General features: G+C 40.3%; 1 protein-coding gene across 2 annotated transcripts; it reads right to left on the bottom strand.

Moving 5' to 3' along the window:
- Nucleotides 1–1,473: 1,473 nt before the first annotated feature.
- Nucleotides 1,474–16,765, bottom strand: TRMU (tRNA mitochondrial 2-thiouridylase). Of its 2 annotated transcripts, XM_087969435.1 has the most exons (12): nt 16,392–16,646; nt 16,194–16,277; nt 12,355–12,520; nt 11,225–11,331; nt 10,774–10,896; nt 8,536–8,708; nt 7,901–7,954; nt 7,712–7,778; nt 6,579–6,679; nt 4,261–4,405; nt 3,823–3,905; nt 1,474–1,782 (listed from the first exon to the last, which is right to left on the bottom strand). In XM_087969435.1, the coding sequence occupies exons 3-12, from the start codon at nt 12,495–12,497 to the stop codon at nt 1,630–1,632; spliced, it is 1,149 nt and encodes a 382-aa protein (XP_087825561.1). In that variant the 5' UTR covers nt 12,498–12,520; nt 16,194–16,277; nt 16,392–16,646; the 3' UTR covers nt 1,474–1,629. The 2 variants fall into 2 exon arrangements, with proteins under 2 accessions (XP_087825561.1, XP_026533435.1); XM_026677650.2 differs by lacking the exon at nt 16,194–16,277 and having other exon boundaries at nt 16,392–16,765.
- Between the last annotated feature and the right edge of the window lie 255 nt (nt 16,766–17,020).

Below are 17,020 nucleotides of genomic sequence, written 5' to 3' on the forward strand. Positions count from 1 at the left end.
ATTGACTGAAATGTTGTTCTATGAGTCTTTCAAGTTATTTGTAAAATAATCGCTAACATCTAAAATGCTTTCACTTTACAAAATATGAGCTTTTGTTTACTTGCAATACATAGCAAAAGCTTTCAAACCTAAAGGAATGAATTAATAATTTAATTACATAGATACGGTTCATGTTACATCAACTTGACAGTAATTTGTGTCAAAACTGAAAACTGAAATAAAAGGCAATTATCAACCTGACTCATAATACACGTTTCCCCAAAAGAGACATTATTTCATTTTAAGGACAGGAAAAAAAAGGCATTGTAGAAATTTTGGACTTGAGATGAATCTATGATTTTTCTCTTTAAAATAAACAGGCTGTATAGAAGACTAGCATTCCCACATATCCACATAGTATTGTTTTATTAAAATTGCAGAACAGGAAAATGTCATTTTCTTCAATGACATTCAATGGCATGCAGTAAACTCTGGCTCTGTTTAGGTATAACCCAGGCTTAAAACCTGATGGGGAATCCGCTTGTAGAAAGCAGGATTCTCACCCCTCATTTGTGGAGAATGACAGAGATGAGAGGGACAGAAAATGTGGGGCCTGATCTAGTCATCTTCCCAATACAATTCTAATTGTGTTGGGTAATGGAATACCCAAATACAGCTGAAGAAATTACACAAAGCAGCTTTTTCATAGGTAAAGACAAACATCAGAAGGTTCTTCAAAATATTATCTGAATAAGAGCCAAGTTCAAGAGCCAAGAAATTTTCCTAGTTGTTGCACTTCAATTAACATATAGTAGGACAGCTCACTATGAGTTCCTTAAGAAGCTCCATTCATTTTTCAACAAGTAGGAAAAGAAAAAAAAACAGATCTCTAGATATCCCCAGGATTCACACACCCACACCATTCTCTTTATCTATTTGAGCTGTAACATTGCCTTTCAATTTGCTAACGGCTTTCTGGTTTGAAAGTTTACAAGATGGGCAACCAAATTGAGAAAGAAGATAAACATAAGACATAAGACATAAGAATTTATTTGTCATTACACTCGCAAGCGGGTGCAACGAAATGAGGTGCTCTTCCACAAAGTAAAACTGGACAAACACCACTAAAAAGAAAAAAAATTAAACTAAACACAACCAACCATACAATAATCTCTATGCAATTTAAAAATGTAAATACCCCATTACTCTCAGCCATTAAATTCCACAAAAATTCTTATGACCCTGCATTCAAGCTCAAAACTGCACTTGGATAAAAACTATTCTTAAATCTGGTCGTCCTTGTGACGACACAACAGTAGGTTTAGCCATGATCTCCTGTTCCACATTCCTGAAAACTTACTTACATGATCTTAACAGGATTCTTCAATCAGTATAAGTTACATTGCAATCCTATACACACTTATTCGAGTGTTGTCGCCTTCTGTTTAACTTCTGCACAAGGCTGGGTTTCAAGTGATGGGAAGAGTCATTCCATATGTCACAACTGTTTTATTTTTATTTATTTTTTCAGATAAATTCCAAACATATCCAGGTGGGCATTCGTGTATCCGATGATGATTCCAAGGCTTTTAACTAACTAGTTTTTTTAAAAAAAAAATTCTCTGCTTGATTTTAAAAAAAAGCAAGAAGTCATTTGGTCGGCTGTACAGTGACCTCGTCAGCTGGAATGGTCACACCAGCAGTCTCCCTATTCCTGCCTTGTTCCAAAGTAAAGACGGAAGGCCCCAGTCGCAGAATCATGCCGCTGCCTAGGCAGTCATCTCCCTTGTAGAAAACAGCAAACTGGAAGACAGAAGAGTGACAATTTGTACTGCATGAAGCGTGAGGTTGTGTACTGAGAAGAGGGCGGGGGGGAAGATCACCTGACTACTTAGCTTTTAAACATCCCATATAATGTAGAGCAGGGGTCTCCAACCTTGGCAACTTTAAGACTTGTGGACTTCAACTCCCAGAATTCCACAAGTCTTAAAGTTGCCAAGGTTGGAGACCCCTGATGTAGAGAATGGGAGAGTGAATTCATTGCTAGTAGAATTATTACCATAATTATTAGGTGATCTTTCTTAGCGGTGTAAATAGAACTAGCATCTAAGTAAATCACTGTTAAGATAATTCTTGCATTCAAACAGGTTTTTTTTTTCAGTTCACATGGTAAGGAGAGCTTCCCAATGAAGTCTGAAATAATGAATTAATTATAATAATCTAACAAACCAACCAAAGGTGAATCACAACAGGTTATATTCACACATCTTATAACTAATGTGCCGAATTAAGGAATTCAGCGGAGTCTCTCCCTTTTCCCAGCTGCATTATTTCCTTTGTGAAAAATATGCTCAATTTGAAGTTTCTCACAGTTTTAAGCAATCAGTGATTCAGAGGCTTCTTAATGATGAGATTTTTTTTTTTTTTACAAAGTGGGTAGAGCTCTTACATCCTACTCTTTTTCACTGACTCTGGGTTATTTACAGAATCTATTCCACAACGTCAACTTGCATGACAGGACTTGATAAAGCCTGCAGCTTAACAAGCCCTCTGAATGTTTTTTTTTTGCTAATTATGAAAGCTATCATTCTCCTCCTTCCATTAGAGTTGCTATTTTTGCTGTGTTAACGGTGGTGAGGAGGCAAAAAAGGGCAGAGAAAGAGTAGAGTTCCATTGTATTTAGCCAAGTAAAGATGTGTGATTTTCCCTCCAAAATTCTCAAGTGTTTCTCAATCTCAACAACTTCAGAAGATGGGTGGACTTCCAAGTCCCATAATTCTCTAGCCAGCTTCAGCTTCAGCTGGTTGGGGAATTTTGGGAGTTGAAATCCACCTATCTTAAAATGGCTGAGCTTGAGAAACATTTCTAACCAAAGGTTAGACTACTGAACCATCTTAACCAGGGGAAAAAAGTGGACCAGCTTATCCAGGATAAGTGCAAACAGAGCAGGCTTGCCCTCCCTCCTCCACCTTTGCTGAGATCCACAGATCGTATTTGGTATTTTCTGCACATAAGAATGTATTCTACTACATTTCATTCAATATTATTAGCAATATTTTTCTTGGAGAATAAATGAGGCCTCCTTGCAAGTAAATACCTATAGGGCTTCAAATATAGCTTAATTTCCCCCATTATTACCATGGCTAGCAGACAAACGCAATATAGATGCTTATAAAACCTTTCCCTCTGTGCTGAGAATCAAACAAAACTCAAGGGGAAATTATTATGAATCACGCCAGCCGTGCTGGATCATGTTCAAGCATTCAGCAATGGATAGAACCAAGATTCTCGCTGAGATTTTCTACTCACACATATGTAATTGTTTAATAAATCTACCAATAATATGTATGAACAAACTGCTTCTTTTGTCCAGTTATACCAGGGGTGTCAAACACAAGGCCCAGGGGCTGAATCCGGCCCACAATTGCACAGATCCGGCCCGTGAGGCCGTCCTAGAAAATGTAAGGAACTGGCCCACGTCGCTTCAGTCCGGTCTATCCAACGCAAAGAGGAAACATCGGGCCCGTGTGGCTTTGGCTTGGTCTACCCAGGGCAAAGAGGAAAGTTGCCAGCAGTTTGGGGTGTGGCATCAAGCTGGCCGTGCCCACCCAGTCAGCCACGCCCCCCCGCTTCCCCCCCAAGGTCAACCACAGTCCTGATGTGGCTCTCAATGAAATTGAATTTGACATCCCTGAATTATACAGTGCGTGGACAAAATCTGTTCCATACTTTGCTATTCAATCTATCTGTTCAAAAGTGCAACTGAGTGTATTTCCTGGGAAATATGTCCTGGGATGATTAGAAAATTTAATATAATCGCAGAGAAGAAGGCACAGCACATACCTGCCCTGCTGTAAGGTCCCTTATTGGCTTAGCCAGAGTCAACCATACTGATCCATCTTGATTTAGGGTTAATGTACAAGGTACTACAAATTTAAAAAAAAAAAACTGTTAAGTGATTGACTTTTACGGATTTGATTTGATTGCCTGTCTAAATGACTTAGGCTGGCTCACATAATTAAACGATCAAACCACCGAAATAAAATACAGAATTCGATATTTAAAACTACCCGTTACAAACCCATAAAACTCAATTGAAGCCAGAAGTTAAAACCTCAGAGCCTGCATTCTCATCTGATGCTATTTGTGATCTGAGCGAATAATGAATATGTTTCTTTTTATAAACATAAGCAATAAACATCATATACATATCCCTTCTATAAGTGCCCTATCTGTGCCATTTGTGCCACCAAGATCTTTCCATGAACAAAGGCTAGTCACCTAGCGCCATCAAGTGTTGGAAGCGGAAATTACACTCCATCATTTTGTTCCGAATGAGTTCGGCAGGTGGTTCCTCAGCGATCCAATGCACTCTGTTTGTCCGTAAAAGATCTCTATAAAGCGCAGGGTGATCCCTGCAGGGTGCCTTCGGAAGGATGCAAAAAATAATAATAATTTAATTTACAGCTCACCACCTCAGCACTACATATAGATAAAATTAGCAACAAGTAAAAGAAAATTGAAAGTTAAACTGGAAGGCAAAATAAAACTTCTGCTTTGAGAGTGGGGGTAAAAACTCAAACCACGAGGTCCTCTTTCTATTACAGGGATGATGACGGTGAATGCAATCTTTACTGCATTCGTTTTCAACAGCCTGGGAAGAACCTTCATTTTATTTGCTTTATAAAGGGGAGAAAATATCACAGGCGGGTTTGATGGAACACTGGGGCGGGCAAATGTAATATTATTTAACGTTGTCCAAAAGGCAATGCTAACCTTAACCTACAGTACAGTACCATATAGAACCAGCTGGCCGGGATTTCTATTTTTTCCTCTGCATTTTTTTTTTCTTTATTTGAACCATCTTAAAACTATCTGAAGACTTTTATATGGGCTCCGCCTTCCAAAACGAGGGAAACAGTCTGCTAATTTTCAACAACCATGCTGTTAGCTGCTGCTAATGTGATCGCAGGGGTCTCCAATAGCCATACAGGCCCCAGGGTGATGACCCCTCATGGCTCATACCGTAATTTATTGATACTAACAGGCTTATTCAGTTAAACTAGATCAGTATTTCTCAATCTTAGCAACTTTGTGATACATGAACTTCAACTCTCACAATTCTGGGAATTGAAATCCATGCATCTAAAGTTGCCAAGATCACGAAACATTGCACTGTGTAATTGTTATGAAATGTTTTGTTTCCTACAAAAAAACAGGAAAGTCTTGGTCCTAGAACTTAACCATGGTTTGTTTTAACCATAATTATACGGAAGTAATATGAAGAAATTATGTTTTTGCCTAGGTAGATATTAAACTTAACTGAGCACTATATCTCCAAAATGTCATCCTTTGAAGGGCCAAGAAAGAACAAAAGCACTGCCGCAAGAGTGGAGCCACTGTTTCAGAGGTGGATTCAGCAGGTTCTGACCAGTTCTGGAGAACCGGTAGCGGAAATTTTGAGTAGTTCAGAGAACTGGTGGTAACCCTCCCCCAGGAGTGGGGAGGGAATGGATATTTTACAGTATCCTTCCCTGCCATGAGCATCAAGTCACGCCCACCAAGCCACACCCACCGAACTGGTAGTAAAAAATTTTGAATCCCACCACTGCACTGTTTCCCATATAAATTTAGGGATTTTATCCAGGCTTAAAGGAGCTTATTAAGTATAGGTAATACTCACCTAGCGACCTCAATTAGTAATGGCAACTCCACTGTTAAGCGAAGCAGTTACTAAGCGATACAGGACTACACGCATGATCTTACTTCAACCTTTCTTTGCCTTACAATCCTCATGAATGCAAGAATTGGACATAAAAGCTACTGTTTCATCACTGGTGTAATTGCAAAGTCACTAAATGATTGCAGTTGCTACATGAGGACTACTTAGGAGGGACCTTGATGGTCTTCTAGTCCATCCTCCTGCTCACGCAGGAGACTCTATACCATTTCAGACAAGTGGCTGTCCAGTGTCTTCTTAGATACTTGTGTATCCATGCACTATCCACTGAAAGAGGGAAATACTGATGTAAGAGGCAGCAAGTGGACAGCTTCAACATGTCCATCAAAGTTCTGCTGCTTGCTCAGCCCCTCCCAGTGCTGAGGTCACATTGTGTGACTTTTGTAATGACACAGGGATCGAAATCTCACAGCTGCTTCCACCCTCACAAATGGGCATCTGTTTCCCTTTGATAAGGGGAGAGAGAAGCAGAAGGACCCCAGCGCATGCGCTGTACAAGTCAGCCCTTCCAGCCTGCGACAGTGGCCATCACTAACAATAGAACAGGATGATGGTTGGACTTAAGGTGAAATGAAACACTGAGGATGAAGGCGTTTGCTTGTTCCAAGGTGAAGCTAAACGGTCTGATCGCTTCTTTTGCTCCTTGCCGTTTATTGCATTACTTTGTGCCAACCTCCTTTTCAATTTTCTGTTGATCAAAAGCTAGTTTGAACAGGATGTAATGAAACTTCTCGACACCTGGTTGACTAACAGCTATGGTTTTCCTTTTGTATGCAAAAGCCAAGAATCTTGGGCCAGCAATAACCACACATTCTTTTTAGGCACCATTCCCAAATGGTACAAATGCAAGCAAACTTACCACAAAAACTTCCCCAGAGGAGATGTTTTTATCTACAACAAACCATGCATGACTGGAGTTTCTTAGCTTGGCGTTCTGGCCAAACGTATATAAGAAGCAACCTAAGAAAAGGAAAACACGTATTTTAAAATATAACCCACAAATATATGGAAAAAAAAGGGGAAAGAAAAAGATTAAGAATGTTTAGTCAAGAGGCAAAATGCAGAAAGGAAACACATAACTACTGGATGTATGGTTGTCATTTAAACTCATTCTCCTTAACAGTCTCATCCTAACCAACGTTTTTCCAACAGAGGGACAGGTCTTTGATTGTGCTGTTGCAACCCCTAACCTATAATCCCTTACCTTGTCATGCTATGGAATCCCTTTCCATAGGCAAACCAGCCTTCTCAAACCTCCCAGACCAGGCCCCGTAATTATTACCCCTCCTCTCTCCCTGAAAAAAAAACATTATTCTTCCCTTACAAGTCTGGTCTAATTTTCAGCACTAATAGATTCCTTTCTTAAGTATGTTTATGTTTAGCCTGCTTTACCGTTTATTTTTAAGGAGATTAAAGGATCCACATTTTGTTCACTTTATAAAATCCCACTTCCTTACACAGTGTCAACTAATAAAAACAGTAACCAAATGTTTAATAACTCGCCACCTAATTTGAAACTTTTGCGGCCAGATGTCTTTAACCAGAGGATATTGTAGGGGTTTGGGGTTCCGAGCTCATTAGAATCCATTGCCAGATAGCAAAAGTAATAGCACTTATACTTACATACCACTTCACAGTGCTTTACAGCCCTCTCTAAGCAGTTTACGGAGTCAGCCTATTGCCCCCAACAATCCCGGTCCTCATTTTACCCACCTCGGAAGGATGGAAGGCTGAGTCAACCTTGAGCCTGGTGGGATTTGAACTGGCAAATTGCTGGCAGCTGGCAATCAGCAGAGTTAAGCCTGCTGTACTGCATTCTACCCACTGTGCCATCATGGCTCATGGTGATGGGATAGTTTGAAGAAAATTAAAGATGTACTGAGTTTTATGTTGCCAAATTCAAGGGGGGGAGGGAGGGGCAGGGGGTAAATATACAGATCTTTATATTTCACAACATTTAATAGGAACTGAATTAAAAAAACACTTGCTCACCCTTATGTGTTCCAAGAACTTTGCCATCTTCAATGGAGACAAAATTTCCAGGACGTGGTTGCAGATACTACGAGGGGGGAAAAAACATCTTCTCAATTTAAATCCCATTTAAAAGTAATACACATTGAAAGTAATAATAAAATAAAACATACACATGTTCATAAAATTTGTGAATCAGTAATTTCTCACCTCAAGAAGGAACTCTGAAAAATCCCTTTTACCAACAAAACAGAGGCCCATGCTCTAAAATAAAACACAATTGATGGTCATCTTTTAGGTTTTTTTTGAAAATTCAAATAACAGCTCTTTATATCTATCTATTCCCACTTACAAATCCACCTATTTAGAAGCATTAATAAACTTAAAGAAAATATACTGAACTTTAGAGGAAAAAATAAACAATATGAAATGCCGACAGCTCATACAAAAATATGTGTTCAGCAGAAGACTATCCTACTTGGCTACAATGAAAGATAAAACTAATTCCTGACTTAGAAATGATCAAAACACTAAAATGGCACAATTGGTAATTTTATCCAGACACATGATCAGTCGAAAGAACAGCTTTTGGTCATTTCCAGATTGCAAAGGCAACTAATGTTTTTCAAACTTGGTGATTGTTGGCTGGGGAATTTTTGGTGTAGTCCACACGTCTTAATGGAAGAGTAGGTCTTCCTCATATGGGCCAGCCTTCAGGGGGATGCTATGAAGTATGAAGAGGGAAACGCATGTGCCAGATTGAGAAACACTGCTCTAAATTATAATGGTTTGTCCTTTTTCCCCTTATAATGATAGAGTCCTTTGAGTAGGAAATGTTACCATGCCTCTTTTTTTTTCAACACATGGTAAAGTTGATGTTCTGCAGCTATCTTCTTCACAAAGTCTTTTGTTAAGTCTCCAAGAGGAAAAATGGTTTTCTGCAAAGCTTCTTGAGGAATCTGGCTGAGGAAGAACGTTTGGTCTTTATTGTGATCAGCTCCCTGAAGAAGTTTGACAGCTGCAAGAGGAGGAGAGAAAAGACAATAAGATAAAATAAGGCTGAATGGCTATATTCCTCTCTCTTTCACGTACTTTGTTTACCGCGTTACATTCCGAAAACTAGGCCTTCAGTGAAAATGAGAAAGATGAGAAATTAGTAGGGAAAGCTATTTCCTTGTTCAGGCACGTGGAAAAAAAGTCCCCATAATTATCTGTTCCTAACCTGGTCTTTCAGTGGTGTACTCGCTGCCACTGTAACTGAGCCTATCTAATAAAGCAGCGGTCGCCAACTGGTGGGCCACGGCCCACCGGTGGACCATGAGAAAATTTTGGTGGGCCGCAGAGAAATCTCACCCCCACAAAGCAATTCATCCAGGCTGCGCAGAAAAACAAGGCTGCGCCGCCCACATGGCCCGCGGGAAGACTATTTTTGAATAAGTTTTATCTCCAACTGAGAATTATTGAACAGTGGGGCCAAGTTGGAGGCATTAAAGGACATTTATTTACGTTTTGGATTTTGTTACATTTTTGTTACACTCCGGTCATCACACAATGGAAGAGTAGCTCTTCCACCTATGGACCATGCTTCAGGGGGACACCATGAAGTATGAAGAGAGAAATGCATGCTCAAAAAGAGGTAGTGGATTGAGAGAGGCCATTGGCATCCATGAAAGGGAGGTTCAAACCCCTTATTACTGCAAAGGATGAGAAAAGATAGAGCTGTAGATAGCAAAAGGGGGAAAAAAGCAAATGAATCTCTCTGTCTGTTTGTCTGTCGTGTGTCTCTGTCTCTCTCTAGTGACTATGCATTCATATCAAATTTGGTTTGATTCTTTAAATCACAGAAAATGGTAGCATGGCAGAAAACCATAAAAGAAGCCAATACACTATGCAATTAATTCTATATGCCAAGAGAACCAAAGTAACAAATTGTAGAGTTGTAATTGCAGGAATGACATTATCTTGATGGCAAACCTCAGATAATGAAGGTTCCAAAACAAATACAACTCAGGCAAATAAAATCACTAATGCAAAGAAGGATTAGAGAGAGGAAGTAAACATATGTTAGACTTTAACTAGAGATAATTGTGTTAATTACTATGCTAAACAGTAACGAAAGCTGAGCAGAAACTAAAGTTAACCAATGTTAGAGGATTACTAAAAATGTGTATAAATGTAAGACTAGACTCCAATAAAGTTCATCATGATGATTCAATTGATCATGATCAAACACCTCGACTGCCTTGTCATTACAACAACAAATAAGAAATGTGGTTTTGTTTCAAGTAATATTCAGTAAAAAGGCTCTTGATCTGGTATCTTTGATATGATGACGATATATGTTATATGATACTTTGACATGAAATAATACTACTTTAAGTCAATGCAGCAGCTTTTCTAGTTTTCTTTCTGCAAAAATGTAACATCAATTAGCTGTTCTTCTTCATCTTCTTTTCTCATTGTAATCTGTATTCTAAGACTTTCGCAGACAAGGTGACTATTACTAACCATTCATTTCATTGTACTAATTGATGCTACCCAAAGGTGTTTTTTTTTTTTTTAAAGAGGCAACTGGACTTTCTTGTTTTTCTTTGAAGAAAAAGTTTCTCTTCTCATCTAAGAAGCTTCTTCAGCTCTGACTGGATGGCGGGGAACGGAAGGATTTATATTCCTTGCAGGCAGCAGGTCATTTGCATCCTTTTAGAGGGTCATTGAGGCCACTTGGAGATTTGTATGTGTCCTCAGGGTCACCTGCGTAGTGCAAATGGGTGTGGAGCCTTCTTGGCTGCAGGATGTTTTCTGCCCTGTGTCCCTTCACTGTTGAAGACAGGCGCCAGCTGTTGGGGATGAGTCTGTGGAGTCTGTGTTGTCTGCATATCAATTTGAAGCGCAAATGGTTCCTATAATCTGCCATTTTTCTGGAAATCCATTTGAAGCTTCTAGTATTTGAAGTGAAATGTCTTCAAACAAAAACAAGACAATCCAGTTGCCTCCTGAAAAAGCACCTTTGGGACAACCATGACCTGGATGACTGAGCATTGATGCTACATATCTAATCTGGATTTAAAGAATAGAGCACTTACTGTTTCTTATTTCAAATCTATTTCTGAAAAGTCCTGATGATTTTTGTTTGTACTTTTGTTGAAAAACTTCATTATCTTCCAACGAGGTCCTTGCATAGTGTCCAGTTGCTATTGCATCAGCTCCTGGTATAGTTTTATAAAAAAATAAAGGGAAATTGGATGCTTTTATTTTAGCAAGACTTTTAATATATTTCACAACTTTTGATTTTTATGATATTCCTCATTTTATACTGTATCGCTTTGGTCAGGAGGAAACTTCACTGAATTCAGTAATACTTTCTCAGAATACAGAAATGTAAGAAATGCACCTTCAATTAAGACAAAGATTGATCTGAAAAGCCAGATCGTGATAGGCTATAAAAAGATTGCATGCAAAATTGGGACTGATTTTCAGGTTTATTCTAGATCTTCATTTTTCAGAAAGGAAAACACCATTGAAAATAGAACTTACCAATGTTATTCATAGCATAGTGTAGGAAATAATTGAATTTGATGTTTTTATTACATATAATATCAGGATTAGGTGTCCGTCCAACTTCATATTCATTTAAAAGGTAGCTGTAGGTAAGAAAAAAGAAACATTAGAATGATTATGAGTTTTGGGAAATGCAGGGGCATATTTACTGTTCCATCAAGAATCCCAATTATTTTACATAAAGCTAAACACCTGAATCATTTCAAATTCATCAGAATAAGCTGATCAAAATTGAGAAATCTCTTTGTTTTGACCAGATTGTACTGAAGTTGTTTCAGTTTGTAATTAAGCACCTTATTTTAATCATTTAAAGATGACATGGCTGAAAAAAGGATTGGTTTATAGCAGTGTTTTTTCAAATGACCCTGAGATGCTGCAACCATCACAAATATATGCAGTTCCGTGTGCCCAAATTTTAATCATGTGACTAAGTGGATGCTGTCATAAGTGTGAGGACTGGGTATAATTTTTTTTCAGTGCTGTTGTAACTTCAAACAGCTACTAAATGAATGGTTGTAAGTCAAGGACCACCTGTATACCATAAATAGGAAATGGTGAATAACTTCCACATTACCCCCAGGAAAACCATGTGCCAGTATTGTAGTCATCAGAAGTTAAATTCAACTCAAGAAAGTCTGTATCTTTAGCTTATTACTTGCAGCTTCTCAAATAAGCTTCCTTCTGGGCCATGGTGGATTGTTTTTGCTTCCAGAGGCAAAGGAGTTTTATTAGACTTCAGAATGTTCTAAAATTGGGCCGTTTTTCATGTACACCAGGGGTCTTCAAACTAAACTTGACAGCTTTAAGACTTGTGGACTTCAACTCCCAGAATTCCTCCTCCAGTCATGTTAGCTCAGGAATTCTGGGAGTTGAAGTCCACAAGTCTGAAACTTGCCAAGTTTGAAGGCCCTCGATATACACTTTCATAACCAAAGCAAAGAGCATTGATGCTTTACTAGATTATAAAGAGCAGCAGAGGAGAGAAGAACTAGTCAAAGAAGCTTGCAAAGCCTCCATAGGAAACCCATTCTCTTTGTTTCTCTTGCTAATCTTCCCAGCTTTCACAAAGCTTTCTTTCAGCAAAAGATTTATGAAAATTCTCTTACCTAAACACTTCATTCCAATATTCTTTAACATAGGAAACTTGGCGAAATGGAATATTGAGTATCTGACACACTTTATAAGCATCTTCACAATCTTGATTGCCTTGACAAATTCCCTTTTCATCCACCAAATCCCAGTTGTTCATGAACACCCCAGTCACATCATATCCTGCTCAAATGGGGAAAGTAAAGAAATGAGAAATATAAATGACAATACCGTACATGAAAAATGAACATACTGTGGATATCCTTACAAATAATGTTAAATCTTTCACTTTTAAAAAGTGTTTGAATCATCTATGGCAAAAACTCGTATCTCCTATACTTTATCCAAATTTGGATAACTCTTACTGTGTTATTATAAAATATACTATTCCCAGAATAGTAAAGTGTGACCATGACAAGTAGAAAATCTTCATTCAAGCTAGATGTGTCAAAATATGTAGGCACTAATGGACTCAATATTCATCTCTGGTCACAGACTGCCCATGAAAGCATTGATTAGCTCATGTTTAGTTTCATTATTAAAATATAAAATACAGAATTAAATAAGAACTTAGCAAAAATATCCTTCAAAGTCTGAGTGTAGGTCTCACTCAGTATCTGTCTGCAACTCTTTTAAACCAAATGCATCTCTTCCCCAGGATTATGCTACATAGAACAGCTGAGATATTTTAAGAATGGTTTAATTTTATTTACACATTTGAAAATAAGTATAATAAATGCTTAAAAATAGCTGCATGCTCAGCAGCACTTTGTGTGCGAATCTGATTCCTGAAAACCATACCCAACGCTGGAAATATTTAAAATGACTCATTCATGTAAATATCATTTTAATGATTTTTTTTAAAAAACTAACTGTTCACTTAAAGAATATCATTGAGAAAGTTTGCTCACTTAAAAAAAATACTGCTAGGTCATTAGCATGAAACTCCAACTTTTCAGGGTTCCCTGGAGAAAACTCCTTCCAAAACCAAAAGAAGATAAGACTTAAAATTGCAAACTGAAGTATGGGAGTATATTCCTACTGGCACACATATGAAACACAGAATAACGAGTCAGAAAAAACATATTATAGATGTCTTTTTGTATTTCTTATGTCTTTCTTCTACAGTATAAACAAATCCTTTCTCCATTTTTTTCCCTCACAACAGCCACTCTAGAGACAAGATAAGCTGAGAAAAAAGGGTTGGTTTCTAGCAATGTTTCAAACTTGGCAATTTTTAAGATGTGTGGATTTCAACTCCCAGAATTCATCAGCCAATATGCTGGGGCAATTCTGGGAGTTTAAGTACAAGCATCTTGAAGCTGCCAAGATTGAAACAACACTGCTCTAGGATCTAGATCCATGATGGCGAATCTGTGACACGCAGATCCATTTCTGCTGGCACACAAGCCGTCGCCCGGAACTGATCCACTGCGCATGCGCCCTCCCGCCAGCCAGCTGTCGGGTATCTGCTCTGCATGTGCGGAGGGAGGCACGCACACATGCGCAGTGGGGCGGGGCGTGGGAAGGTCACGCACGCATTACATTATGGGTGCAGGCATGCGCTTTCAGCACGCGACAATGGAAAGGTTAGCCATCACTGATCTAGGTTGTGCCCACTGAATGCCCAAGGAGCAAGCCAATCTGTAAGAATCGGGCATCATTTAACGGATGACAAGCTATATGGAGGTCCTAGATGACCTTGGTTGATCTGCAAAAGCTAAGCAGGCTCAGACAGACTAAATGCTTGGATGGAAGACTACTAGGAGAGTCTAGGGTTGCAGGAAGGGCCGAGAAGCTTAAAATGTGCTATGAAAGAAGACCAGGACGAAGTATTTTGAATATAGGTAGTCCTCGACTTACAACAGTTTGTTTAGTGACCTTTCAAAGTTACAATGGCAATGAAAACAGTGACTTGTTATGGTTTTTTTACTCTTATGACCCTTGTGGCATCCCTATGATCACATGATCAAAATTTGGACACTTGGCAACTGACTCATATTTATGACGGTTGCAGTGTCCCGGGGGGGTCATGTGATCCCCTTTTGTGGCCTTCTGATAAGCAAAGTCAATAGGGGAAGCCAGATTCACTTAACAACCATGTTACTAACTTAACTGCGGCAATTCACTTAACAACAACTGTGACAAGAAAGGTTGTACAACGGGGCAGAACTCAGTTAACAAATATCTCACTTAGCAACAGAAATTTTGGGTTGGATAATGGTCGTAAGTCGTGGACCACCTTGACTGCCGGCTCCTTGCAATTTGGCAGTTCGAATCTCAGCAAGCTCAAGGTTGACTCAGCCTGCCATTTTTCCAAGGTCAGTCTGAGGGCAAAATAATAACCCAAAGAAGGGGGACCCCCTTCTAGCACAGAAAAGTTACGGGGGGGGCCTGAGATGGGTTCAATATTGACATAAATTGCCCGATGCAAGTATAAAGGAAAACTGGTAATCAGCATGTGCATCTGATGAAATGGTAGCTGAGATGGACACAATAGTTCCCTATATGCCGAAATGGGGAGCAGGGAAGCGGAGGCTGAGGCCATGGGGAAAGAGGATAAAAGATAATCAGAGTTGGAAAGGACCTTGTAGGTCATCTAGTCCAACCCCCCGCCCAACCAGGAGACCCTACACCATTTCTGACAAACGCCAGTCCAATCTCTTCTTGAAAAGTCTGAAGTGATGGCGCTCCCACAACTTCCGAAGGCAACTTCTGTTCCATCGGTTGATTGTTCTCACTGTCAGAAAGTTTCTCCTTATTTCCAGGTAGAAATCTCTCCTTGTTCAGTTTCCATCTATTATTCCTTGTCTGGCCTACAGGCGCTTTAGAAAATAATTGACCCCTTCCTCCTTTCTGTGGAAGCTCCTCAAATATTGGAAGACTGCTATCCTGTCTCCCCTGGTCCTTTTCTTCCCTAGACTAACCAGGCCCAGTTCCTGTAACCGTTCATTCTTCGTAGATTTTAGTCTCCAGTCCCCTCATCCTCCTATGTATGCAATGTGATATAAGCACCTACAGCAAAGGCTTTGTTTGCTATGCTTTACATTCTAATAAACCTCTGAATCCCAAAGTGAATCTTTTGCGTTGTGCTGTCTGTCCAATTGTTATTAAGTGCAGCTATGTTCATTATTTGGTGTCTCCCTACCCCCCACCCCCCCTTCATCGGTAAAATGAGGACTCACGATTGTTGGGGGGGGGGTGGCCAATAGACTGATTATGTTGAAAAGACATTTTGACATGAATCAAGTCAATAACCTTTGCTCTTTGCATCTGTTAAAAGAATTTGCTTGTACTATTTTGCTAAGGAAAATGGAAATCATTTGTTAGGAATTCATTCTGTAAGAGAATTGTATCCTTTTCTAGCTTGAGAGCTAGACACACCCTTGGAGACAATTCCCAGGAACATCCTGCTCCATAGGTAAGGTGGGGTGGGGGCTGCTCAGGAGCACGAACACACAAGGGATACTGACTGTAAAACAGGGGTGTCAACCTGGCACTTTAAGGCAGGACTTAACTCCCAGACTTCCTCAGCCAGCTTTGCTGGCTGAGGAATTCTGGGAGTTGAAGTCCACAAGTCTTAAAGTTGCCAAGGTTGGACACCCCTGGTGTAAAGATAAAGTATAGACAGAGCACAGGCAAAGAATGCTCCATGGATAAGGAAGGGCACGACATTGCCCACATTAATAACAAAGCTTTGTCTCTGATTGGATAAACTTTGTTTCTATCAGCGTAAAATGTATATAAAACCCTGACCCTAACCCTATGGCTGTTGTTGCTACAGCCTCCAGGAATCCGACCCAAAAGGAGCGTTTTATCCCCGCAGAGCAACCCCTTCCCTCAGGTCTTCGCCCACCTGATGCTAACTACGACCCCTCTCAAAGGCCCTTCGCAAGGGGAATGCCGGGAGTTGTAGTTTCCATATACCGGAACGGAAGTTCTGCTGAGGGAAAGAATCATATATATATAATATATAATATTGACAATATTGAATAATATATATGTATATGGGGCCAGCTGCTCTCGCCCCCGTTCTCCGCTGGGGAAGCCTCACCTCTTCGCCTCAGCAGCAGAGCCGCCACGGCGCTGTCCACCCCGCCCGACATGGCGCACACCACGTGCCGGCGAGCGGCCCCCATCATGGTCTGGCCGCTTCGCTAGAGCTCAGGGTCGACCGCGCTTCCTTTTCCCGACCGCGGCCCACCGTGACCTGAAGGGCAGAGAGGCAGGACAGGAGGGCCGTCTGTGGGCGGAGCTGAGCTCACAAAAGGCCGGGGAGACCGGTCTTCTCCTCGGCTCTCCCACGGGAGGAGGGCCGCTTTTACGGCGGGGAAGTCCCGACAATGGGAGGGGTTTACCTGTCTTTTTTATCTTTGGGTCGTATGGGCTGGGGATGGTGGAAGCTAAAAGTCCTGCCTTTTCGATTCACCCCCAGGCCGCGGAGGACACCCGTGTGTACGTGCACGTGTGCGCACCTACGAGTCAGGGTCGATTCCTGGCGACTGCCTGAACGAGCCCCTGCAGTTTTCTTAGGAAGTTTTTGGACGATTATTATTATTATTTATTTTGCCATTGCTTGCTTGTGGGGTCTGAGGAAGGGACTGGCTCTCCCGGTTTTTAACCCGCTGTACTAGTCTGGGCTTGTGCAGATTCGCTAAACCTGTTTTGGGATCGTTCATTTTG

Source organism: Notechis scutatus, chromosome 6 (assembly GCF_049901735.1).
Source record: "Notechis scutatus isolate UNSWTSFEM ecotype Mainland chromosome 6, rNotScu1.2, whole genome shotgun sequence".
NCBI lineage: Eukaryota > Metazoa > Chordata > Lepidosauria > Squamata > Elapidae > Notechis > Notechis scutatus.

Bases quoted from the DNA above. Each gene is read 5' to 3' on its own strand.
- TRMU (XM_026677650.2), bottom strand. From the start codon at position 16,479: ATGATGGGGGCCGCTCGCCGGCACGTGGTGTGCGCCATGTCGGGCGGG. The intron at 10,897-11,224 runs GTAAGTTCTATT...AAACTATACCAG, and splicing joins CTATGCTATGAATAACATTG to GAGCTGATGCAATAGCAACT. The intron at 7,955-8,535 runs GCATGGTAACAT...GTTTTATTTTAG, and splicing joins ATGTGTTGAAAAAAAAAGAG to AGCATGGGCCTCTGTTTTGT.